Below are 27,332 nucleotides of genomic sequence, written 5' to 3' on the forward strand. Positions count from 1 at the left end.
GTGACTTTAGAACCTCAAGAGACTAAGCCTTTTGGAATCTAACATTAATGTCTATCTTGTTTTAAAGATACCATCCTGACAATGAATTAACTTAAAGGTCCTTTGCTTGGAAACCAGTCTGCCAGACCACTCTTTTGAAAGTTACAGGGACAGATAAAATGTGGCTAAATCAAAGCAGAAACTTCTGTTTTTTTACCACCCCTCATGACCAAGACTGACAGAATATGGGTCGCATGAATCGTCAGCCACACACAGCAGCCCTGGACCGCCATCACCAGTGAATTCTAATCGGGCTACGTGCGACAGTAATTAGGCATTCTTTTCTACAGCAAGAGTCCCTTCTTCCAAAACCAGTCATTTCATTTTCCACTGAAAAACTATCTGCTGGTTAGATAGTTTCTCCATCTGTCCACTATGGAGACCAAGTCCATTATGCGTACAAGATGGAGACCAAGTCCACTATACGTACAAGATGGAGACCAAGTCCACTATATGTACAAGATGGAGACCAAGTCCACCACATGTACAAGATGGACACCAAGTCCACCATATGTACAAGAGGCATTTTGTTCCCATCTGCTGCTGAGAGTCTCCCTGTAGGATGCTCTGGCACCTTGGGCAGTATTCATTTGTTCAGCGAGGCCCCAAAATTCTAACAAGGCATGCAGAATGGACTCCCACTTAAATCTAAAAACAGAGCCACTACAAATCACACAAAAATTCAGTAATGTACAGTTACATTTGGAAACGTAACCAGCCTTCACATGAAATCTCACAAAGACAGTAAACTATCCTCTACCCAAAAGGCTAGTTGGCCACAAAGCTGTTCTCTTTTTGGCCTTGTTTTCTCCTTCAAGGAGTTCACTCAGTCTTATTCTTTTGTGTGCTTTAGCTGCTGATTCCTAACCTCTTTTCGAAGCTCAACACCCGGCTAACTGCTCACTGGACATGTGCATCTCCATACTCCAAAGGCAGTTCAGGTTTAACAAGTGACACACTGTCATCGTCTTATGTCCCCTCTCATGGCCAATGGCACCCCCGTTCAGTCAGCCAGCTGGAAGTCACCCTAGATTTCTGCTTCACTCTTATTACTCACATCCAGTGACTAAGTCCTGCTGATTTTAACTCTTGATTGTTCTTTTCCTCTCCATCAGCTGCTTTAGGCCAGGCTCTCATGGTCTCTAATCCAGGCCAATGACATAACCCTGTCATTTGTCTCCCTGCCTGCAGGCCTGCCCTACCAGAACATCTTCATACTACCACTGTGATCTCTGTAAACTTCAGATTGGACTGAGCCCATTTCCTCAAGAGCAGTTTAATGGCAGGCTTTCCAAGGCCCTCTGCATAGATTCTCCACTCCTCACTGATGGCACCAAAGGTCCGTCATGCTCTGCCCCCGGTTATACTGCTGTTCCCTCTTGGCACCTCTCCCGTGTCCCCTTCCTGGCAATTCTGCATTATACCCGGCTGTCCCAAAGAGCATTCATTCTCAGACCACTTCTGCTTCTGCTCTTCTCTCTTTTGTTGTCTATGTGTCTACGTGGGAGGACTTCCTCTTCAATACTCAGTTCGAGTCCTTGAAGACTTCCCTTCATTAGCAGTGTAGTAACATTATGGTCAATGATGGAGTTTAAAAAGTTTTTCCAAACAGATTATAGACAGAAAGGAAAGGAGTATTACCAATAAATGTTCGCAGACAGCGTCTGTCTCCATAAACCTCCCAGAGCTGGGGAAAAAAACACATGGAAATATTAAATTGAATATAAGACTTCCATAGAATGACAAGTTTCAATCAAGAGCAACAACCATCTGGCAGCTATGTGTGTGCGTATCTGCGGGTACTGGGGATTTAACCAAAGGCATCATACATCAACGAACATGATGCTTGGTGCTGTTAGTCTGTGTTGTACCATTTGGACTAAACACACACACACACCCCTGAGATCTGACAAAGATACAGCAAAATATCAAGAGCACTTAGGTGGAGCTGATACAAGTGATCCTCTCTTTCTTCTTATTCTTTTCTATATTTGACATATTTTCCATGATGAAAAGTTTCCATTTATGTAATATGAGCTACTTCCAGAAGAACTAAATGTTATTAAAACTGCCATGTTTATAACATTTTGGTACTGAAGATTTTTTTTGAACTTTCTAAAGTAACAAAATATTATAGAAGCTATATGAAAATGATGATCTAAAGTATAATAGGCTAATAATTCTCATCACACCTAAAGTGAATTAGTATATACAATAGCTTCAAAACTCCCTTTATTCTTTCTTTTATTAAAGACTTTATTTATTTATTTGTCAGGGAGAAAGAGTACAAGCAGGGGGAGTGGCAGGCAGAGGAAGAAGCAGGCTCCCCACTGAGCAAGGGGCTCCATGCAGGACTCCATCGCAGGATCCTGTGACAGTGACCTGAGCTGAAGGCAGACGCTTAACCAGCTGAGCCAACCAGGCACCCCTAAAACTACCTTTATTCTTGCGTGCCTCAAATCTAATCCTCAATAATGTTACAAGTGTTCTAAAAGAAACAGCACTCTGGCCACCCCGTGCCAGGAGGATAAAGTCTCAGTCCCTACAGCATAGCAGGCAAGGACCTCTAGCACCTGATCCTTCGCTGATGCCTGTTGCCATTCTGTATCTCTCAGATTCAAGACTCCAGCAGCCACAAACTCATAGTGTTCAGCACAGGCCATGTCTATCTACTACTACTACCTATGCTCCCCTCACCCCCACCACTTTTTATTTAGTTACCTTTCTGCTGAAGGACGTTTCCTCTTAGAAACCAGAACTTTCCACCTGACTCTATAACCATCATTTACATCATAATGAAATGATCACCCTGAGGGCAGGGACAGGGCCCTAATAAGTTTTCAGTCTCAGCCCCTTGCACGTAATGGATACCTAGTAAATGTTTATGCATGTGAACAAAATTGAACACTAGGCTTTTTTAATTGGTCAGAAGACCTTCATCTCAACGAACATAGCTTGTATTAAGTCAAAGGTAAAGGAAACAAAGGGGGGCGCCTGGGTGGCTCAGTGGGTTAAAGCCTCTGTCTTCAGCTCAGGTCATGATCCCAGGGTCCTGGGATGGAGCCCAGCATCAGGCTCCCTGCTCCTCTCCTCTCTCTCTGCCTGCCTCTCTGCCTACTTGTGATCTCTGTCAAATAAATAAATAAAATCTTAAAGAAAAAAAAAAAAAAAGGAAAAAAAGTTTTCACTCCAAATAGTTGGCCTTTGATTTTAAGCTACAGAATAGAGACAAATGCCTAGATGATTGCTCTCATCAAGAAAAGCTACTTTCATATATTGTTAATATCCATGAATTGTTTACAAAGAGTAAAATTTTAATGATTCAACTTTCCAAGCCTCAAGAGTATTACAGAGTTGATATTTCTTGACCATCATAACAAACTAGACAGAAGACACAGAAAAAGATAACTATTCTTTCAGATTCACGATTTTTTAAAAAGGCTTTGCCCATGTTCAAGCTGACATGCTGTGGCAAGTGAATTTTTCCCCACATACTCTACAGCAGAAATCTAACTTAGGGTGGAGCCTCCTGAGATGAAAAAACTGAAAGGAGCTAGGAGCATTTCTGCTACTTGGTACCTACTTGCATTTATAAGAAAAAGTGTGAATTACATTATCTATTTTCTAAAATGGGATTTCTAATGCGTGTTCTCTCTAGCTCATATGGTTCTGAGGAAAAAATGAACTCAGTTACGTATCCAAAACCTCTAAAAAAATGCATTACTAGTGGTTAAATATTTGTGTATCTAAAACCAAAGTGATTGATTACATTCTAATCAGTTTTCTAAGCTTACAAAAGAGCCTAGCCAATTGGACCACAGAGCCACACATGTTTGGAAGGAATTCATAAATGGCTGTATTCACGGGGCCTAAGAGAAAATAATTAGGCTCTAATTGCCTATCAAACACAAATTTCTTTATAATTAACCAAACAGACTTCACCAAAGCACTAGCTCTGCAGCATTCCTACTCTGTTACTGAAAACTCACCTTGATTTTACAGTCCATGGAACAAGACAGCAATAAATGGCCAGATAGAGGAAATAATCTGACGGCACTGACGCCCTATAAAAAGGTATTATAGTAATCAATCAACTGAAATGAAACATAAGGAAAGGACAGTGTATTTTTAGGCAATCTAATTTACTTTTTTCTTCATTCCAAAAATCATGCCCCAGAATAAGCTTTGTTAGTATTCCAAGAACAGCCTTTTTGACACTAAACTTTTGAAGATATGTTCTTTAGCCACATCCTCTCCAACACTTGTTGTTTACTGTTTTGTTAATTTTGGCTGTTCTAACTGGTGTAAGGTGCTATCTCAGTGTCGTTTTGATTTGAATCTCCCTGATGGCTAATGATGATGAAGAGTTTTTCATGTGTCTGTTAGCCACTTTTACGTCTTCTTTGGAGAAGTATCTGTTCATGTCTTCTGCCATTTTTTGACATCAGCTTTTCTGTCATTTTAGAATTGGTGGTGGGTTTTATTTGTTTATTGCTACTGACTTTCTGACCCAAGGGAATTCTTAAGTCAATCAAGTTGCTAATGCTCTCTCTCCTCTTCCTTCTTTCACTCAGTTCCTTTGCTCTTTGCTAAAAGCTGGGAATTATCAGTTGGAATAGTGCAGATGACAAGGAATATCAACATCAGAACTTTCCAGTATCTTGCCTCTGCCTTAGTCTCAATATGATCATAGTTTATAAACCAGAAACCAGCTAATCTTCTCTTAAGCACGGTAATCCCAAGAGCTAAGGCAAAATTACTGATGTTTTGGTGCTACTACTGACCCATTATTCACTGACATTGTACCCTAGAAAAAGCAGAATGTGGCAGGAATTTCTAGGGAAAGGCTTGGGCTACCAGAACACTGAATTATGAATCATGGCCAATCCCTATGACAAACCTGCTTACCTTCGTATGTCCAGACCACACATGAATTTGCTTTTTGGGAAGGTAACACTTCTCAGGTGGCACAGTCGACCGAAGATTAACACCAACATCCTGAGGTATGTGAAGATAGGATCTACCTTGGTAGTCATACATTTCTTTAACTGAACAAGACAAAGGGAAGCAGTGAACACATACAAGCTATAGTTATAAAATCTGTATCCTTAAATGATAACAATTTACTCACAGGGCTATTGTTCCTTATTAAGGTTTAGGTAACAACACTCTGATGAAGTTAAGCTAAGAGTCAGCTAAAATTGAGCTGTTTGAAATCCCTGCTATTATTTACAATTAGAGGTAGTATTTTGGAATTTCTAAATACCCAGAGAATATCAGTCCTTTAAATAAGATGTGTAATTCTCTTACTTAGTTACACATTTTAATGATATTTAAAGAAGATTTCACCGCAGCATAATTATATCGAGGGAAGAAGAGAAAATGCTTGGGCCTTGTGAGTCACTGGCAAAGACCCAGAAGCAAAACAGGATAGAAAAGAAGTTAAAACAAAAATATCAACTATCCTTTTTCCCTGACTTCCTCTTTTGTGCCCTTCCAGGTTCCTTTTCCATTCTCTTTTTCACTTTCAACACAAAGTTTGCAGTGAAGTTAACTAGTGGGACTTAAATTGCATAGTGTGCATAAAGCATTTAGTAACCTGCCTGCCACACAGTAAGTTCTGAGTAGCTGTTGGCTGTTATTTTGATTATGGCTGCAAGCAATTTAGTATTAAATTGCGTCCTTGGAGAGAAAACTGGAGTTTGAGAAACCAAATATAGACTCATCAAACCTAAATATTTGATATTTGTGATCTAACATTAGAATAATCAATACAATGGTACTAAATTATTCTTTACAGTTTGATAATCACTACATAATTTTCCAAATATAACTGGTTATGAATGAACCAGGAACATTCTAGAATATTTATAAATCCTTTTGGAGTACATTTCCTGAATATGCATTTTCTTCCACATATCAAAATTAGTCTGAGAATCTTAATCTCCAGTCTATTCACATGAAAAACAAAGTCTTTCTTTTAAAGTATAACTTAGTTATGAATGATGTAGATATCTGGAGAATATTTGATTTGGGTTAAAAACAAAAGGGTAAAGTGACTGAGGGAAGAATCTGTTCTTAGGGAAGAACAGATTATGGACAATTCAGATTTCTTCTTTATCTCCTATTTTTAAAAATTCACTAGCACTTCAAAGAATCATCCGTGGCGATCATTAATCAAGTTATTTCCTCTCCTTTATTAGAATATAAAGAGTCTGCTGTAATTTCTTTGAGATGCAAATTGTTAAATATAATTATTCTTAATATAGTGAAGTACAGCAGCTGATTAGTAAGGGCAGTTGATACATATGAACAGAGAACAGACCGAATATATGAAAGTTTATCATGAAAATGAAGAGGCATAAAAAATATATTACCATGTAGGATTGTCTTCTCCTCTCCAGGTTTCTCTTCTTCCTGTTTGCCTTTTTTCTGCCTCTTTGCTGTAATTTCATCCAATTCTTTTTGTTCTTCCTAAGGAAATTAAGGAGTGAACTTTGAAATGGATGTTCTAGAACCCCACTGTGCCCAAAGCTGCTTATAAATACTTTATACTGAGCTCCAATTTTGCGTGAAACAATAGCTGTTACGTATGTCTCCTGGGATAATAGTCTCAACTCTCTGACTGATTACAAATGACATGAAACACATAATGGGTACTAGTTAATACTCTTAAACTCATTTTATACAAAACCCACATTTCTGGCACACCTAGAAACAAATTTATTGTAGTATGCTAATTATGTAAGCAAAAAAACACAAAGTAGCTAGAAAATCTGGTATTGGGAAGGAAACTCAATTTTTGTACACAATGCTGTTCTCCAGTAAACAGCTTTTACTAAGTCATAAGGATCTAAGCAATGACCACAGATTTGTGACACAGCTTTTATGGGAGGAGCAGTGGAAAGAAGGTGGGATAGTAGTAAATCTTTATCTATAATAAAGAAGTCAACAGATGATGTCTAATGTAAATAAAAAGTGGCACATATGTATGACTGAGATACATGGATGAAAGATACAGCTAGAATATAAGCTTCACGAGGACGGGATTTTCTTGATCTCATCCACTGCTATATCCCTAAGACCTAGGACAGTCACTGGCTCATAGAGACAGTAGGATTAGGAGATGGAGAAGGACAGGTAGAGTTCTATGGTTTTACCTTATAAAACTTCATAGTATTATTATTTTTTCAAATATAAATTATTCTTTGTTAAAAATTCTTTTGAAATTTTTTCAGTGTTCCAAGATTCATTGTTTATGCACCGCACCCAGTGCTCCATGCAATACGTACCCTCCTTAATACCCACCACCAGGCTCACTTATTCCCCCACCCTTTTCTTTTCCAAAACCCCCAGTCTGTTTCTCAGAGTCCACAGCCTCTCATGCTTCATCTCCCCCTCCGATTTACCCCAATTCACTTTTCCTTCTCCTTCTCCTAATGTCCTCTATGTTATTCCTTATGCTCTACAGGTAAGTGAAACCATATGATAACTGAATTTCTCTGCTTGACTTATTTCACTCAGCATAATCTCCAGTCCCATCCATGTTGATACAAAAGTTGGATATTTATCCTTTCTGATGGCTGTATAATACTCCATTGTATATATGGACCACATCTTCTTTATCCATTCATCTGTTGAAGGGCATCTTGGCTCTTTCCAGTTTGGCAATTGTGGACATTGCTGCTATGAACACTGGGGTACAGACGGCCCTTTTTTTTTCACTACATCTGTATCTTTGGGGTAAATACCCAGTAGTGCAATTGCAGAGTCATAAGGAAGTTCTATTTTTAAGTTTTTGAGGAATCTCCACACTGTTTTCCAGAGTGGCTACATCAACTTGCATTCCCACCAACAGTGTGAAAGGGTTCCCCTTTCTCCACATCCTCTCCAACACTTGTTGTTTACTGTTTTGTTAGTTTTGGCTGTTCTAACTGCTGTAAGGTGGTATCTCAATGTGGTTTTGATTTGAATCTCCCTGATGGCTAATGATGATGAACATTTTTTCATGTGTTTGTTAGCCACTTGTATGTCTTCTTTGGAGAATTATCTGTTCATGTCTTCTGCCCATTTTTTGACATCAGCTTTTCTGTAATTTTAGAATTGGTGGTGGGTTTTATCTGTTTATTAAAATTTTCATATAAGTTAACAAATAAAACCCACCACCAATTCTAAAACAACAGAAAGGCTGATTCTGTGGTTACTATTGGAGTACGTGGTATCAAGAGCAGCTACCAAGGTAGCTTAACAGCATTATCAATTTTTACTAAATTTAAATTATCAAAAATTGTTCAATGTTGTATTTTAATTAAAAATATGGAAGAAAATAAATCAGAAAAGGATAAATTAAAAATATTCCCAAGAAAAATTTAAAAATCTGACTCTATTTTCTCAGTCAACCACAGCAGAGAAATACTGATAAGTCATCATTTGGTTCTCTAAGGAAATCTCAAGTTTATTAATATAGATCTCTTTCACAGACACACAGCATCTACCTGAACTGGCAATGAAAAACATCAGAACTTACTTCTGAGGGTTTGGCTACATCTTTTTCATCCACATATTTTGCCCATGGTCCCAAGAAACCATCAATATTAGATGCATCATTTTCTTTGAACTTTTTCCTCTTCTCTATCTTTTTCTGACCAGTTTCAAACACGGTTAAACCTACATTAAAAAAAAAAAATGGATATTTTCTAAAGAAACAGTAGCATATATATAATTTTTACTTTATGTGGTTAAAGAAAAGTGATTGTTCAAGTGACCAAAGATTCATTAAAGAACACAAAGTAAAGTCTGTATGAATCTGCCAGGTATACCAACTCATGCCATACAAAGAGAAACTCAACCTTTTGGGAAGAGAAGCTTTCTACTACTGCAATGTTTTGAGAGTCCTAATATATTTAAAGAAAAGACCTGGTTATATAATCCTACAAGGTACACAATCCTTTTTAATGAATCAAGGACCTATATCAGTGGATTTTACCACTTCCTGAAAGGAATCCAGCAACTTAGTATCACTAAATAATGATAAAACTACTTTTTTGTTGTTGTTGTTTCAAGAGAGAGTGTATATACATGGACAGAGGGAGAGGGTGAGAGAGAATCTTTAACAGGCTCCAAGCTCAGCGTGCAACCCAACACAGGGCTTGATCTCACGACCCTGAGATCATGACCTGAGCTGAAATCAAGAGTGGGGTGCTCAATCGACTGAACCACCCAGGTGCCCAGATAAGGCTACTTTTGAAAGCAAGAATAAATTTAAATTTGTCATTTAAAACTGAATTATAGTAAGGAATTAGCAACTTAAAAATTAACAATATATATATTAAGCAAGGTTTCACAAGAATCTGATCGAAATCTAAATTGGACCTCTCATACCATAAATCTTAGACTAAAAAGAAAACAGGAAAGAGGATGTTTCTGGTTGAGATTCTGATCAGTAGGAGGCGGCAAGTTGCGTAGTCATTAAATTGGAAAAAGAAAGGTTTATGGGAGTCACAATCACAATTTAACTGTTAACAGAAAATCTAACTACATAAAGATATGGCTTGTAGACGTCTAACTTATTCGAAAAAGCCTGCCTATATTAATTCAAATGAGTTTCCTTTAGGTTGTGTGCTACAACAAAAGCTTGTCAAATTCTATTTTAACAATAATGTAGCTCATACACTGAATGTTGCTGGATGATACAGGGTCTTCTAAGTAGAAGTATCCTCGTACAAGCAGCATGTTCTTTTCCTTTTTAAGATTTTATTTATTTATTTGACAGACAGAGATCACAAGTAGGCAGAGAGGCAGGCAGAGGGGAGGGGGGAAGCAGGCTCCTTGCTGAGCAGAGAGCCTGATGCAGGGCTCGATCCCAGGACCGTGAGATCATGACCTGAGCCGAAGGCAGAGGCTGAACCCACTGAGCTCCCCCACAGCTGCCCAGCATATTCTTTTTCTAATGAGCATATTTTATGGGTAAGATTCCAATGATGAGCTTTGTGACAAGTCAGCATTTAGAGTATGATACTTTGTCTTATAAGTACAAAATGAATATGAGCACAAACCCATATTCTAAAACATATTCAAACTCAGCCTTCAAAGCAACCCTAAGACAATCTCCATAGACAATGTATAATAAAACTTGTTCCACTCTGTAAAAATGTAGCTTGACATCTGTGCTGAGAAATAAACTGCAAACATTTGTTACACATTAATTATAATTTATTGAATGAGTTCTACAAGGTTGGCACTGTGCCAAGTACTCATAACAACATGAATGATAGGTACCAACACCTTCCCTACAAGGCTGCATTCCTCATAAGTAGCAAAAACAAGCTTTAAACTATAATAGTTCTAAACTATATTGCTCTATATTACTTGTCTCAACTTAAAAATAAAATCAATCTAATAAAATACTAGTTTTTCCTACTATCTCAGGTCAATCTGCAAGACAGTAGGTGTAAGTGTGTGTATATATACATATACTTGATATGAAATATTTCAAATAAATTTGAATAAATTACCTTGATTTTTTTCAGCTTCTTCTACTGAACCAATATATTTAGTAGACACTTGATGGTTATCTAATGAAGGGTCTAATGCATAACCTGTAAGGAAAAAGTCCATATTACTGATCCCATTGTTGCCATTTAAAATTCATTTTCTTACATACAGATACACTCATCTCACGTTTTCCTTCCCAGATGGTGAAATGGTCTCTCAGCATTTCAGGGTGGACCATTGAAGGACTTCAGCTGAGTAAGAAGTATCTTCTAGAATGAATCTAGCATGCTGACCTTACATTATTAACAGTCTCTCTGACCAAGCAAACGTTAGTTAAATTTCTAAGATCTTACAAATATATGTACCTCACACATTTGGAAGTTTAGAAACCATTCCTTTTTGTTTTTGGTACTAGATAATATAGGGCTGTAGCTTATCAAATTATATAAACTCTTAAATACTTTTAAAAAGAACAGAGTAAGAAGAATTATATAAAATCTAGCTATTATTTTGAAAATGCTATGCACTGTAAAGACACCTGTCCCCCTCGATTTTAAAATAATACATTTCTACTTCATAAATCATCATGTATGTTTCCTTGGTAAGAAAAGTAAGTAAGAATATCAACTGGCATGTGAATAACTCCTTCAATAAGTGATGAAAGTATGTAGCTACTATCTATATAAAACTAGTCTGCAGTGGTGTCTGGGGACTTAATTAAGGAAAGAAAATCTGTATTAACTCAATTTTTCTTAAGTGGGGGTGCTATAACATTATATATGTTTGGTAAAATTACTTCTAGTAATCAGCATATTTACAAAAGAGACCCAGTCATTAATCAGTTTATGGTCTATGACTCATGTGAATGATCACAAAATACATTAAAGTACTAGCCACTTTTTTAAGGGGTACATCCTAATGGATAAAGTTGATACTTTAATTTTCCAGCTAAAGATTAAAGAGAACTTCCTTTGGGGAACAGAAAAAGATTTGTCATTGAACACACTTTCCAAATAAGCTAAGGATATAGGTATTCAACACACCCTCATGATAGACTAGACTAGAACCAACCACCTGGCTATGAACTGAACTGCATATAGTTTTTTTTAGTATTAAAATATGTTCTTGGCCCGAGGAGAGAGCTTGATGACAGAAAAGCAGCTTTGGAGTAAACTCTGTGAAATCACAGATCCAAATCCCATGAGTTACTTTTATCTTTTGTCTCTTTGAGGTACAGAGCAGTCTTCTATAAAGGCTTTTTTAAATGAGATTTTATAAGGCTCATACAAAATTTAGACCAACATATCTGATGTTAAAAATCCCCATCTCAATCATAAGAATTGATCTACAATGTAATTCTATCTTCGGAGAGATTTATGTCTATACAGGTGACACTGTGTTATTTTTGTTTGGAGGGATGGATTGGGAGGCAGAGAGGAAAGGGAGATCCCTGGTACTTCCTGTGATACATATAGAAGCACCAATCCCCAGCTCATCTGGCCATAGCCTTGTTTCTGAGCACAGGAATTCATGCTCTCTTCCTTCTCCACATTATCTACAGTAAAATAAATCTTTACTGCCAGTATCACCATTACTACTGCTACTGCCTCCCACCTCACGTAGTTAAGGGACAACAATATTTTCCCTTCACAAATGAGAGAAGTTAAATATTTAGCTATATGCCCTACTAGAAGTCAGCCAGGCACAGAAGAAGATACAATTCTAACACTACAGAATTTTAGTCCAATTAGTTTTCTAATATCCTATGTTTCAAGAACGTGACTATGTCCGCATTTTAGTTCTGAGGTAGTCTCATCTATCTTGCTAAAGTTTATTTTCCTTTTTATATTTTTAATATAGTTAATACCTACTTTCTTCCTTTATAGTCTTATTTGAAATGGCTCTATTTCTTAAAATTTTTTACTTAAATTCAATTCAATTTTATTTAAATTCAATTCAATTCAAAGTATACCAATAGAGTGTATTATTAGTTTCAGAGGTAGAGTTCAGGCGATTCATCAGTTGCATCTACCACCCAGTGCTCATTACATCGCGTGCCCTCCTTAATGCCCATCCCCCAGTTACCCCATCCCCCACCCACCTCCCCATCCCATCAACTCTCAGTTTGTTTCCTCAAGTTAAGAGTATCCAATAATACCACTTTTATTATTAGATCCGATCACAAATACAGGGAAAAACCTTCAACCTCAGTAGTGGTCCAAATGAAACAAATTAAAGAGATTAAATATATTTTTGTTATCACATAAATAAAGGAAAAACGATCAACCAGATCTTGGGTAAAGGGAAAGAGGACTTGCACATGTGGTGGTGGCCGTGTAAGGTGGGAGCATTCTTTTGACAAGATGTAACAAAACCTTCAAAAACATTTATATTCAGTTAACATGCAGGAAACCGTTACACCACCACTTGGACCATGTTTGCTGGCTCCTGCCACCATTCCAACCCTTGCCTCTGGTGCACAAGAAAGATCCAGAACCATGACCGACTCCAAGTATTTCACAATCAATAAACATGGAGAAATCTTTGAATTGAAGGCTGAACTCAACAATGAAAAGAAAGAAAAGAGGAAGGAGGCTGTGAAGAAAGTGACTGCTACCGTGGCTGTGGGGAAGGATGTCAGCTCTCTCTTTCCAGATGTAAACTGACAATCTGGAATTAAAGATGCTTGGGTATCTCTGTTTGATGAACTATGCCACGAGTCAGCCAGACATGGCCATCATGGCTATCAACGGCTTTGTGAAGGACTGTGAAGATCCCAGTCCTCTCATTTGGGCCTTGGCCATCAGGACTGTGAGAGTGCATCTGGGTGGACAAGGTTACGGATGATCTCTGTGAACCCCTCTGCAAATGCGTGATGGAGGAGGAAGCTATCCCTGTGTTTGGAAAACAGCAGCACTCTGTGTGGCAAAGCTCCACGGTATCAATGCCCAAATGGCGGAAGATCATTTCGAGATTCTCTGTGCGATCTCAGAGCAGATTCTAACCCAACTGGCTAATGCTGTAGGAGCATGCTCTGAAATCGAATCTTGCCCGAATAGCAACCTACTTGATCTGAACCAAAGAACATTAATCACCTGAATGAGTGCGCTGGATGGGGTCAAATTTTCATCTTGGACCTCCTGTCTCATTACAACCCTAAAGATGACCGCCAGGCTCAGAGCATCTGTGAGCCTGTAACTCACTGGCAGTTTCGTGCCAACTGAGCAGCGGTGCTTTCAGCAGTAAGAGTCCTAGTGAAGTTTCTAGAGTTGTTACTCAAGGACTGGGACTACTGCAATATGCTGCTGAAGGAACTGCCCCTGCGCTTGTCACTGTGCTGTCCAGGGAGCCGGAGGTGCAGTATGTTACCCTGAAGAGTATCAGTGTAATTTTCCAGAAAGGCCCCAAATCTTGAAGCAGAAAATCGAAGTCTTCTTTGTGAACTACAGTGATCCCATCTATTCTAAACTAGAGCAGTTGGACATTGTGATTCGTTTCGTGTTCCGAAACAACACTGCTCAGGTTCTGGCAGAATTAAAGGAATACACCACAGAGGTGGATGCTGGCTTTGCTCGCGAGGCTGTGCAGGCCACTGGCTGGTGAGCCATCAAAGTGGGCTATCTGCAGGGTGCCATGTGTGCACGCTGTTTGAGCTCCTCCAGACTAGAGGAAATTATGTGATCCAAGAGGTAACTGTTGTTATCAGGGAGAGCTTTCACAAATACTCCATCAAGTAGGAAAGCACCATGCCACTCGGTCTGAGAACTTAGACTGGCTGGATGCACCAGATGCTCAAGCAGCTATGATCTGGACTGGGGGAGAATATGTGGAGAGAACTGACAGTGCTTTGAGTCACTGGAGAGCTTCCTGGAGGGTTTTCCTTATGAAAGCCCAGGTGTAGCTCACTCTTCTTACTGCCATCGTGAAACTGTTTCTCAAGAAACCATGAGAAACATAGGAGCTGCTATAGTGAGTCTTGAGTTTGACAACACAGGATTTTGCTAATTCTGACCTTCGAGGCTGGGGCTGGATTTATTGGTGCCTTTTCTCAACAGACCCTGTCACAGCCAGAGAAGCAATCTTGTTTGAGAAGCCACTGGTGTCTGAGGAGACAGTCTTAGTAAGATCACTCTGCTGGAGCAACTCATCTGCCACATGGGTTCTTTGGCCTCCATGTACCATAGCCGCCCAATGCTTTTGTAGAAGGGAGTCATGGAATCCACCACAAACACTTGCCAGTACACCATGGGAGCACTGATGCAGGTGACAGCCCTGCCCACACCACCACTGCCACCAACCTAAAACAGGCTCAGGTTAGCTGCTCCCAAGGTGACCTTCTAGGAGACCTTTTAAACCTTGACCTTGGCCCTTAGTCAATGTGCTACTGGCATCCTCCATGCAGAGGGAGCAGTGGATCTCTCGGGAGGACTAGATGGTCTGGTGGGACAATCCTTTGTCCCTTCATCAGTGCCTGCAAACTTTGCTCCTTCACCTACTCCTGCTTTGGTCAGCAGTGGTCTGAATGACCTGTCTGAACTCTCCATGGGGATAGGCATGGCACCTGGTGGATGTCTGGCTGCCTGTAGTAAAAGCTAAAGGCCTGGAGATGTCTGCAACATTTAGTCACTGCAAACGGCACATCTATATGGAAATGAACTTCACCAACAAAGCTCTCTAGCACATGACAGACTCTGCAGTCCAGTTTAACAAGAATAGCTTTGGGGTCACCCCAAGCACTCCTTTGACCATCCACGCACCACTGATGCCAAACCAGAGCATTGATGTCTCCCTGATTCTCAACACCTTGGGCCCAGCCATGAATATGGAACCTATGAATAAACTGCAGGTAGCTGTGAAAAGTAATACTGATGTCTTCTCATCCCACTCAATGTACTTTCTGTAGAAGATGGCAAAACGCAGCACCAGGTCTTCCTTGAAATGTGGAAGGATATTCCCGAAGAAAATGAGCTTCAGTTTCAGATTAAGAAATGTCATTTAAATGCTGACACTGTTTCCAACAAATTGCAAAACAACAGTGTTTATAACTATTGCCAAGAAGAATGTGGAAGGGCAGGACATGCTGTACCAATCCCCGAAGCTCACTAATGGCATTTGGATTTTGGCTGAACTATGCGGACAGCCAGGAAGCCCAAATTATATGCTATCACTAAGTGTAGACCTCCTGAAGTCTCTCAGTACATCTATCAGGCCTACGACAGCATTTCTGAAAAATGAACAGACCGGTCTGGTGACCTCTGGCCCCCCTGTGACTGGTACAAACCAAGAACTCTTATCTGAAAATACCGAGACATTGTATTACTGCGTAAAATCTGAACCCCCAAAACAATGAGGCCACCCACCAAGGTAGTGACTAGTCTAACCTGTGCTAACACTAAGGCACAATCTGTTGGATAGTTTTAGCTTTCATTTTTTAAGTCTTTAACTCACTAAATAGTTCAATCTGTGTTTTAGCCCACCACTCCTTAATGGGAGAGGCAAAAACCACTGGCTATCAAAAAAAAAAAAAAAAAAAAAAACAGGCCTATTTTTGAAACCAGGTCTAAAGCCAACTTAGTAGTTTTTTCTTTTTTTCTTTTTTCTTTATTTGACCCACAGAGAGAGTGAGCACAAGCAGGTGGAGTAACAGACAAGAGAGGGAGAAGCAGGCTTCCCGCTGAGCAAGGAGCCCAATGCCAGGCTCTATACCAGGACCCTGGGGTCATGAGCTGAGCCCAAGGCAATCCCTTAACCCACTGAGCCACCCAGGAGCCCCAAACTGAGTAGTTTTAAATGCTTATTCTTAGTATAGGATAATTTAAGAAGGAAAATAGATATCAGATAAACTTAAGCCTTTTCTTTTCTGTTTTGTTTTAAAGTAGTCATATCTCTCTAAATTATTGCTTAAGTCCTTTCTAAAGTCTAAGAAAACAAGCAAGGTCTTTAAAAGTCTGTTTCACAGTTAACCAAAAGACAACTGACAGAATGGGAGAAGATATTTGCAAATGACATATCAGATAAAGGGCTAGTGTCCAAAATCTATAAAGAATTTAGCAAACTCAACAATCAAAGAACAAACAATCCAATCAAGAAATGGGCAGAAGACATGAACAGACATTTCTGCAAAGAAGACATCTAGATGGCCAACAGACACATGAAAAAGTGCTCCATATCACTCGGCACCAGGGAAATACAAATCAAAACCACAATGAGATACCACCTCACACCAGTCAGAATGGCTAAAATGAACAAGTCAGGAAACGACAGATGCTGGCGAGGATGCGGAGAAAGGGGAACCCTCCTACACTGTTGGTGGGAATGCAAGCTGGTGCAACCACTCTGGAAAACAGCATGGAGGTTCCTCAAAATGTTGAAAATAGAACTACCCTATGACCCAGCAACTGCACTGCTGGGTATTTACCCTAAAGATACAAACGTAGTGATCCAAAGGGGCACGTGCACCTGAATGTTTATAGCAGCAATGTCTACAATAGCCAAACTATAAAGGAACCTAGATGTCCATCAACAGATGAATGGATAAAGAAGATGTGGTGTATATATACACAATGGAATACTATTCAGCCATCAAAAGAAATGAAATCTTGCCATTTGCGACGACGTGGATGGAACTAGAGGGTATCATGCTTAGCGAAATAAGTCAATCGGAGAAAGACAACTATCATATGATCTCCCTGATATGAGGAAGTGGAGATGCAACATGAGGGGTTAAGGGGGTAGGAGAAGAATAAATGAAACAAGATGGGATTGGGAGGGAGACACACTATAAGTGACTCTTAATCTTACAAAACAAACTGAGGGTTGCTAGGGGGAGGGGAGTTGGGAGAAGGGGGGTGGGGTTATGGACATTGGGGAGGGTTTGTGCTATGGTATATGTGCTGTGAAGTTTGTAAACCTGGCGATTCGCAGACCTGTACCCCTGGGGATAAAAATATATGTTTATAAAAAATAAAAAAATAAATTAATTTAAAAAAAAGTTGAAGAGAGAAAAAAAAATAAAAGTCTGTTTCACTATAGACTATAATATAACAAACTCATGATTCAATAAAGTTGATTTTTGTGTGCCGCATATATACTTGATATTTATGTGTGATCTCTCTCCAAGTTACTCTGTACTATAATCATTCTATACTGAAAAATTTGTGTCTTACCTTTTTATTGGTGTTCTATCATAAGCACTTTCCAGTGTTAATATGTAATCTCAGTTCATCATTTTTAAGCACTATGTCGTGACTGTACCATAATTTACATAATTATTCTTAGGTTGGAAAGTTACTTTTTTTCTAATTTTTAGAGAGTAATGTAAACGGACTCACTGTAAAGTAGTTTGAAGTTTTAGTACAGATAGTCTTAGTGATTTATCACAATGTATCTTGGAAATTGGTTGTAAAGATTGTCATATTTCATTGATCATATTTCACCATGACAAGGTTATAATTGACAGTGTGCCAAAAGCTAAGACTATGTACCTCTGAAATCACCTAGAAGGGTTGGACACTTCCAGTCCAAAAAATGGTTATCCTGCATTGTACGCATCACAATGCGTTATAAAGACCATCTTCTTTTAAAGGAGATTCCCAATCTTGTGTGCATGTTAACTTTCTTAAATTCTACCACTGATAGGATATAATTATTCTACACAATGAATCTGTAGCCACTCTATTTCCTGATGTCCTTTAGTGAACAAAAGAAAACATTTCAGAGATAAGATCTGAGAATAAATAAAGAATAAAGTCCATCAGTAAATAACACGATAAAAAGAATGTGCCAAAAAAACAATCTGATGAAAAATGGGCAGAAGACATGAACAGACGTTTCTTCAAAGACGACATCCAGATGGCCAAAAGACACATGGAGACATGCCTGACATCACTAATCATCAGGGAAATGCAAATCAAAACCACAATGAGTATCACGTCACACCTGTCAGAATGGCTAAAATCAAAAACACAAGAAACAACTGGGGTTGGCAAGGATGCAGAAAAAAAGGAACCCTCATGCACTGCTTGTGGGAATACAAACTGGTGCAGCCCCTATGGAAAACAGTAGGGAGGTTCCTCAAAAAGTTAAAAATAGAATTACCATAGGATCCAGTAATTTTACTACTATTTACCCAAAAGAATATGAAAACACTAATTCAACAAGATATATGTAACCCTATGTTTATTGCAGCATTATTTACAATAGGCAAGTTACAGAAGCTGGCCAAGGTCCAGCTGGCGGATGAATGGATAAAGAAGATGTAATACATATGTACTGGACTATTACTTAGCCATAAAAGACAATGAAATCTTGCTATGTGCAGCAACGTGGATGGATCTAAGGGGTATAAGGTCAAGTGAAATAGGTCAGTCAGAGAGAGACAAATACCGTATGATTTCACTCATATGCAGAATTTAAGAAATAAATGACCAAAGAAAAGAAGAGACAAAGCAAAAAACAGACTCTCAACTAGAGGAAACAAACTGATGGTTACCAGGAGGGAGGGAGGTGGGGGGATGGAAGAGATAGGTGAAGGGGATTAAGAGTACACTTATCATGATGAGCACTGAGTAATGTATAGAACTGTTGAATCACTACACCGTATACTGCAAATTAATATAACGTTGCATGTTCACCATACTGGAATTAAAAATAAAAGTAACCTCTTAACACTATCTGGTCATTTACAAACTCCAACAGCAATCTACATATGATGGGCATTCAATAACAAGTGTTCATTATCAAGTAAAACAGAGAATATTCTGTTTTTAAGGCCACAGAATATTTCTAGTACTCAGAAATAACAGCATATTTAGAATGATAGCTAAAAACATGAGTTCATCTTCCCATTTGTATAAATACAGATGCGTTTAAGGAAATACACTACCTTAAAAAGGAAACTAGATTAGTAAATTTAAAAAGAAGATAAAACAGATTATTCACACAAAAGCGTGTCAAACTGGAAACTGTAAATCTTAATCACCTTACCGTATGTGGCAAATGTTCTTCTTTGCTGTTCAAACATAAAATCATTGATATGAGCTGGTTCAGCATATCCAGAAAGCATATTCCTAGGGGCAGCCATCTGCTGTGTCCTAAAGGGATTTTCTGGTCCAAACTGCAATGTTATAAGAAAAAAATAAACTTAAATTCTGATATATAAAACTAAAATTACTAGAATTATTGTACAATATATTATCAACTCTAAATCATTAGGGGCTATTGGGGGACATACTGGGTTCCTATTGGGGAACATGCTCCCCACACATGGTTCGGTGCAGCTGGGCAATGACTGATTAGCACTGTCTGTCAGCCCCTAGGTCAGAAAGAGAGGAATCCAGCTCTCCTAAGTCTATGGGGGCGGGGTGGTGGGGGGAGCTATTTAAATTTAAATTAAGTAAATTAAATTAAGTAAAAATTCAGTTCCTCAGTCACACTAGCCAAACTAAGACTTCAAGAGTCACATGTGGTTATTGGCTAATACATTTCCACCACTGCAGGAAGTTCTATTTGACAATGCTGCTCTTGATAATTGAAAGTAACTGTATTTTTGTCTAAATTCTGATTTGGGATTTTTTTGGCGACTTTTTTTTTTTAATTTGTAAAGATGATATTTGGTGACTTTTATTTCAATAATGGCACCGTGATGTAATTTTAAAAGATACATGTTTCTTCTCCACTAGATTATGAGTTCCTCAAAGGTAGAGACTTAAAATCTTCAATTTCTCCCATAATGCCTGGCATATAGAAAGCACTAATGAAGGAAAGATTACTCAGAATCCCACCAGGGGCAGAGAATAGGAAATAGAAAATAAAAGTAAAATGCTTGAAAAAGTCCCCAGAAAAGACATTACAAATGAAAATAAAATTTCTCTACTGTGAAAAGCCACACTAACAAGTCTTATACAAAATAGTACATTATTCTCTGTTTGGTTTATAATGCTTTGAGCTTCCACAATGGTTTCGAAATGTTACTTACTTTGATCTGTACAAAAATCCTGGAAAGTTAGAGCGGTATTCTCCTTTTCATGTTAGAAATGAAGGAAAAAACCTAAAGATGATGTATTTTATCTGTCCTAATGTCGGGAGTTTTAGTCTTAATTGGTAGAACCAGGTTAGAACAAACCCTAGTCTAGGATTCCACTGCACTGTAACATTCTTTAAATGTCAATCATAGTAGCTTTTTAAAAAATTGGGTAAAAAAGTACCAGATTATATCAAGCACTATTAACTTAAAAATATTTAATTAATGGTAATGGCAAAATCCAACTTTGTATTTTTTTTTAAAGATTTTATTTATTTATTTGAGAGAGAGGGAGAGAGATGGAAAAGTGCAAAGGGAGAGTGAGAGGGAGAAGCAGACTCCCAGCTGAGCAGAGAGCCTGACATGGGACTCAATCCCAGGACCCTGAGGTCATAACCCGAGCCACAGGCAGATGCTTAACAGACTGAGCCACCCAGGCATTCCTGTATTTTCTTTTTAAATGAAGAATAAAGTGAACTTCCCACTTTGGAAATTGTGGAATTAGACAAGGTATTTTTATTTGACCTCTGTAGGTATACTGTCATGAAGTATTTCGAAGTTAGAACATCTTAAGTCACTACCATTAGAAACCACCTTTCCTATGATACATTTCTAAGAGCCATAAATATAACTTATTGATCCTCTCTTAAGCAGAATGCTGCCTTCTCTAGATATCAACATTATATTATGCACAAAAATCTGAAATTGTTACACGTGCCTTGTGGTTTTTCTGCTTCAGAAGAAAATAAATTACTATAATACTTTTATATTGACAGCTTCCACTTATATATTTAAAGTGATTCAATTTAAAAATATCAAATTTTCATTAACTTTCATTACTATTTATTCTGAATTATGAACTTTCACTACTATTTATTCTGAATTATAATAAAGGACAGTGCTAAGACTTCATAGCCCACATTAGTTCCTCCTTGCTGATGGGTGGAAATGTAGGGGAGAAAAACATTTAGACTGCTGAATGCTGGCAGTTACAGTAACTTCATTCAGTCATGAAATTTATTACAAATTTATTACATTTTACAGGTACTTAAGCTGAGACAACAAAAAGATCTTCTAACAGGAAGCTGGGCTGGGGGAGGATCTCCGTGCTTTTGGCTCACCTGAACTGCCTGGTTACCAGCAGCTATCGGAACTGATCTCAGAGACATTAAATAAACGCCAACAAAGAAAGGGAGAGAATGTTACTCAGCAGAACTCAGCTCTTCCAAATTACTTAAAAATTATGTGTCCCAGATGTGTTCAAGGTCTCTGCGAATATGCACTTCTTTTAATTCTGGGTTAACCATTAAAAAACAAAACAAAGCATAGGAGTGCCTAGCTGACTCAGTAAATCATACGACATTTGATCTTAGGGTTGTAGGTCTGAGCCCCATTTTGGGTGCAGAGATTACATAAAAATAAAATCTTTTAAAAAAATAAAAACAAAGCCTATAAAAAACACACAAGACTGACTTACAGTTTTTTTTTAACTTCTGGTAATTAACTAAGTTTAAGGTAAATTTGCATTCAAGGGATTTTAAAAATACATATTTAAGTTAATTAGGTATGAGTATTTAACAGTTTTTAGCTAAGACCATACTGAAATACACCACAGTCAATTATAATCTTAATCTCCCATATAAAATATACATATTTAAGTATTCATAATTCAGAACACGACATCTCAGGATATTCCTGAGTATGCTTACATCTTTCACCTGAGTGAAGTAGTGATTTATTTATAAAGTAGGAGGAAAGCATTTTATTTATTTGACAGAGAGAGAGAGACAGTGAGAGAGGGAACACAAGCACGGGGAGTGGGAGAAGGAGAAGCAGGCTTCCTGTGGAGCAGGGAGCCCAATGCGGGGCTCAATCCCAGCTAGGATCATGACCTGAGCCAAAGGCAGATGCTTAACTGACTTAAGCACCCAGAGAAAAGCATTTTTTAAAAAAACTTATTTATTTATGTATTTGAGAGAAAGTGAGGGCATGCGTGTGTGGGGAGAAGGGCAAAGGGAGAGAATCCCAAGCAGATCCCCTACGGTTTGTGGCGCCCCACACAAATCCCACAGCCCCTGAGATCACGACCCACGCTGAAACCAAGAGTCCAAGGCTCAACTGACTGAGCCACCTAGGGGCCCCGAGGAAAGCATTTTTAATTTGTTAAGACACTGGTAGATAAATCTAAGAAACCTGTGTATTGTAAAGCAGTGGTTCTCAAAAGTCTTCAGAAGGTAGAATGCTTGAGGGTCAATGTCTTAGTAGTAAAACATCAGAGGAATTAAGAAAACTTACACTGGTAAAAACTGACTGTATGAAATCATAATAATAAGTTTACATATAGAATGCCCCCCCAAGTTACTGAACTAATAGTCATATAATACTTAGATTGCTGGTAAGTTTTTCACTAATATTTACTGTAGTCATCAATGTTTAGATACTTATAAACAAACTTTAAAGTAAGAAGAGCCTTTCGAATAACTTAATTATTTTCCACAAATTTGGAAAAGATCACCACCATTCAATTTTATTGGCAGAACACCTTGATCTCTTAAGATATAAAAGCAGTTTAAATATTATTAATAAAAGAATATTTTATTAGTGTGGGTTTTATGACCTTGGGCCTCAGTTTCCTCATCTACAAAATAAAAGAACTGATCTATCTGATTTCTAAAGTTCACTCTAACATTAGTATTTACAGCAGCCCTCTGGCCAAAAAAAAAAAAAATCTCTGGCCAGATTTTTAACAAAAACTAGGATTTTTTTTTCTTTTAATTTTGGTATTTTTTTCTATTCCTAAAAGTACTATTATTTTAAATCTGAAAATCTCCCTGAGGCTTATGGATTTTATATGAGTCTACAAAAGCTGGCAAATACACATTTCTCTAAGTAGATCCAAAAAGGATGGAGTGAAAGGAAGAAAAGCAGTGGACTAAAACAATGGCTAGTATCTCTTCAAGTTCTGTCTGTAATTTGAGAAAGCTTATCTGGATACTAAGTTAGACCATTTAGGAAAAGTCCCTGGATGGGAGGGAAAAACATATTTTATAAAATGAAATGGTCAATTCAGTTAATTTACTGAACTAGCAAAGTCAAAGTATGTGCATAGGGGTGTGACATGTAAACCCCATAACAGTCTGCAAACTGGTCTTCCAGCCACAGAGCAATCGTTAGGAGTTACATGAACTCACATTCTCAAATATGTTACTCCCTCACAGTGTAACCTGAGACTTGGTTTCCTCGAAACAAAATAGGTGTTAGAGTACTTATTGCACAGGATTATTGTGAAGACTAAAAGAGATAAGGTACACAAATATATAAATTCCTCACTATGCTACCTGGTATACAGTAATAAATGACAGTTTCATTTCATTCGTTTCTGTTCCTGTTCTTTTCCATCATGCAAACCCTTATCAAATTAGCCTTCCTACAAATTCAGCTCTGATTATGCCACTCTTTAATAAGAATTTAAAAAATCCATTTATCATCTATTTTTAAAAAAGATTTTGTTTATTTATTTGACAGAGAGAGAGATCACAAGCAGGCAGAGAGGCAGGCAGAGGGAGAGGGGGAAGCAGGCTCCCTGCTGAGCAGAGCTGGATGTGGGGCTCAATCCCAGGACCCTGGGATCATGACCCGAGCCTAAGGCAGAGGCTTTAACCCACTTAACCATCCAGGTGCCCCAATATTCCTTAATTTAAATAGTTCTTCCTCTGTGCAACTTTTTCTTATCTTCATAATCAGATACAATCTCTCCCTTAACTTGAATACCACTTCAGGCATATACAAAACAGTCTGGTCTCTATCTTTTTTAAAAACAACACTGAACGTATCATCTCTGGTAAACAGTAGCCGAGGAGAAGGATTGTATCTTTTTTCCAACAATGGATTCTCAACATATGGGAACGTGAATTTCATCAAGCAAAGTTCCTGCTAACACCTTTCCACACTTTGTCAAATTATACAGATCCTAGTCATAAAATTCAAAGGTAGTAAGTTCATTTAGGAACCAAGAAAAATAGTAATTTTTTTCTCATTTGTCCACCTTATCTCTCTTTTCTTAAACTGATGACAAGCATCAGTGTTCTAACATAAATTAATTTATATTTTGAATGCGAGGCTCCTTAACATGAGAAAAAAAACCCAGAATACTAACAGGACTGGTAATCTCACAAAGAGGATGATAGGCCTAATGCCTCACCAGTATCACCAAAAAAATCTTAATCTCCTAAATTTCAAAAACTCTAGTCACACAGCAATATATTGGTTATGCAAAAGGTCTAAAAATGGAAGAGAAAAAGACTTCATATAAAATGCACTGACATAAGAATGTCATACCACACTACTTCCAAATTTTCTTTTTCTGCATTTAGTGGCCCTATTTTACGGAGGCACTTTTCATTTAAAAAATCACGAAGCATATATGTGATATACAACCTTTCTTCACTGTGCCAGCTAAAATGGTACCAAGGGATATGAAACAGTCTATAGGTTCAGCAGGCTAGAAGGATTTAAGAAAAATAAAATAAGATTTAAAATGTGCTGCAGTACGAGAAAGAGATCTCCGCTTACGGGACACCCTGGGAACCGCCGGAGCCCTGTTGTCAGTTGTGCTACATATTTCAATTGCCATATTTTAAGTAACTACAGAAACCTGAGCAGGCAAATTATACAGAACAGCTTTATGACTCTGCTTTATCAAAAAAAAAAAAAAAAAAAAAAAAGGGACAAGTGACTACAAGCTAAAAAACAAAAAATTAAAAGTACCTCTTTCTCTATCCAGTTGCAGTAAAATATGACCCCATACCCCATTTTTAAAGTATTTCTTAAAGACCCTGCTACTGAAGGCCCATTTTGTTTTATAATGACCATTTTTTGGCATCTCTATTTCTCAATCAGGCATTCTTTCCTTTTTAAAAATGAAATAGCTAGAAATTTATTTTTTACACCAAGACTTTCCTAAATGGACAATTTTCACTGTTTTTTTTTCCCTTTCTTCCTTCCTCATCTTCTTTATGCTTCCATCACCATTTATCACCATCACCATCATCTTCACCATCACCACCATCTTCATTATCACCACCACCATCATCACCATCATAAGATATCTTACCCAGAGCAGGCAATACACACTGTGACCACTACCGAGCAGCGAACACGTTAGCATGGCATTTCTTCCCAGCATTTAGCACAGGAGCATTTGTAACCAGATGTTTCACAATATACTATGCACTGATGATGTTAATAATAAATTCTTTTTCCCTTATGGTTAATTTGTAATACTCCGTAAACAAAACTGAGGAAGATGTTAACTACATTCTCGTCCAAGAATCAGATATTTAAAAATTTCTTTTTTCAAAAGGCATTGTTCCATTCCGTCAGATGCTGTATGTTAGTAGATGGAACAGTAGTGGATTTTTAAAAGTACATTTTCTTGGGGCGCCTGGGTGGCTCAGTGGATTAAGCCTCTACCTTCAGCTTGGGTCATGATCTCAGGATCCTGGGATCAAGCCCCGAATTGGGCTCTCTGCTCAGCAGGGAGCCTGCTTCCCCCTCTCTCTCTGCCTACTTGTGATCTCTCTGTCAAATAAATAAATAAAATCTTTTTTAAAAAAAAAAAAGTACATTTTTCTTTTCCTTTTATTTAAAAATTGAGATATAATTGGCATATAATAGGACATATTTTTTCAAAGTTTAAATAGCATACTCTCTTGAGAAAAATCTGAAAAATTCACCAATTGTTTATCTACTTATGTATAATTCAAATGCTTTAGCAAAAGGCAGAATCTTGAATAGAATGTCTTCTTACCTCAGGAGCAAACATGGTCTCATAGGTAGGATTATACTGAACTTCTTTGACAGCAGGGTCAAGGTGAACTCCAGTCTCCAAATCTTCCTAAAAGAAAACCAAATGAACATTAAAGATCTGACAAGTCATCATTTTATTCTGGAAACTATATTAAGGTCACACTAGCTATTTTAATACCAATTTTATGATTATTGTACTAATACCATATGATTAATAATTCTAATACTCAAAGACTAATAAAAGTATGTAGGTGTAAAGGTTAGAATGCATAACAATATTTTTTTCCTTCCAAAATGCTGATTTTATCCCACCTGAACAAATTTAAAAAATTTCTAAATAGGCTAATAAACTACTCAAAGCTTTAAATTAAGAGAGCCCAAGTCCTCTTTTTTATGAATTCAAAAGACCTAACCTCTGGTTCCAAATTCAGGACAATTACTTCTTTATTCAGCAAACCTGATTAGACATATACCCAGATGGCACAGGTTCTGGGCTACAGAAGTGTCAGGGCCCCAATATTCTAAATCTAAATCTTACATTCTACGCCAATGCTTCAACCTTCTGAAATTCACCCCCCAGTTTAATGAACATAAAAATCTCACGTCCACTACAGAATCACTGGTGATCTCTATTTTATGTAACTACACCACCTGCTACAAATATAGTAAGTTCCAAATTGGTATCTCTAGCCTGGGCCTTTGCTCTGAATTCTAAAGACTTGTGTATCTAACTTTTAGCTCGACATCTTTTCTCCCAGGATGCCTAACAGACATCTCAAATTTGCTATATCTCACTTCCTGTTCCCCCCTTCCCCAGTGCCTTCTTCCAGCCTTACATTTGCTTAGGCAGAAACTCCCAGAGTTCTCCTCGCTTCCTCTACCTTTCCTGTTGTATCTCCAATCCATCAGGAAAGCCTCTACCTTCTACATACATCCAAAGTTCAACCACTTCTCAAGTCCTCTTTCATGG

At 37.9% G+C, this 27,332-nt stretch overlaps 1 protein-coding gene and 1 pseudogene across 1 annotated transcript in view; one reads left to right on the forward strand and one right to left on the reverse strand.

Annotated features, from left to right (window-relative positions):
* Positions 1 to 27,332, reverse strand: part of LOC111158315 (cell division cycle 40) — a 52,912-nt gene that overhangs the window by 13,182 nt on the left and 12,398 nt on the right. The window contains exons 2-9 of the mRNA XM_022520285.1: positions 26,364 to 26,450; positions 19,519 to 19,648; positions 10,554 to 10,637; positions 8,567 to 8,706; positions 6,417 to 6,513; positions 4,948 to 5,087; positions 4,029 to 4,103; positions 1,681 to 1,726 (exon numbers count right to left, since the gene is read on the reverse strand). Coding sequence (XP_022375993.1) covers positions 1,681 to 1,726; positions 4,029 to 4,103; positions 4,948 to 5,087; positions 6,417 to 6,513; positions 8,567 to 8,706; positions 10,554 to 10,637; positions 19,519 to 19,648; positions 26,364 to 26,450 — 799 coding nt within the window. The remainder of the gene's footprint in view (positions 1 to 1,680; positions 1,727 to 4,028; positions 4,104 to 4,947; positions 5,088 to 6,416; positions 6,514 to 8,566; positions 8,707 to 10,553; positions 10,638 to 19,518; positions 19,649 to 26,363; positions 26,451 to 27,332) is intronic.
* On the forward strand, positions 13,032 to 15,768 carry LOC111158226 (annotated as a pseudogene).

Source organism: Enhydra lutris, unplaced genomic scaffold, assembly GCF_002288905.1.
Source record: "Enhydra lutris kenyoni isolate GAN:26980312 unplaced genomic scaffold, ASM228890v2 scaffoldscaffold58, whole genome shotgun sequence".
Taxonomy (NCBI): domain Eukaryota; kingdom Metazoa; phylum Chordata; class Mammalia; order Carnivora; family Mustelidae; genus Enhydra; species Enhydra lutris.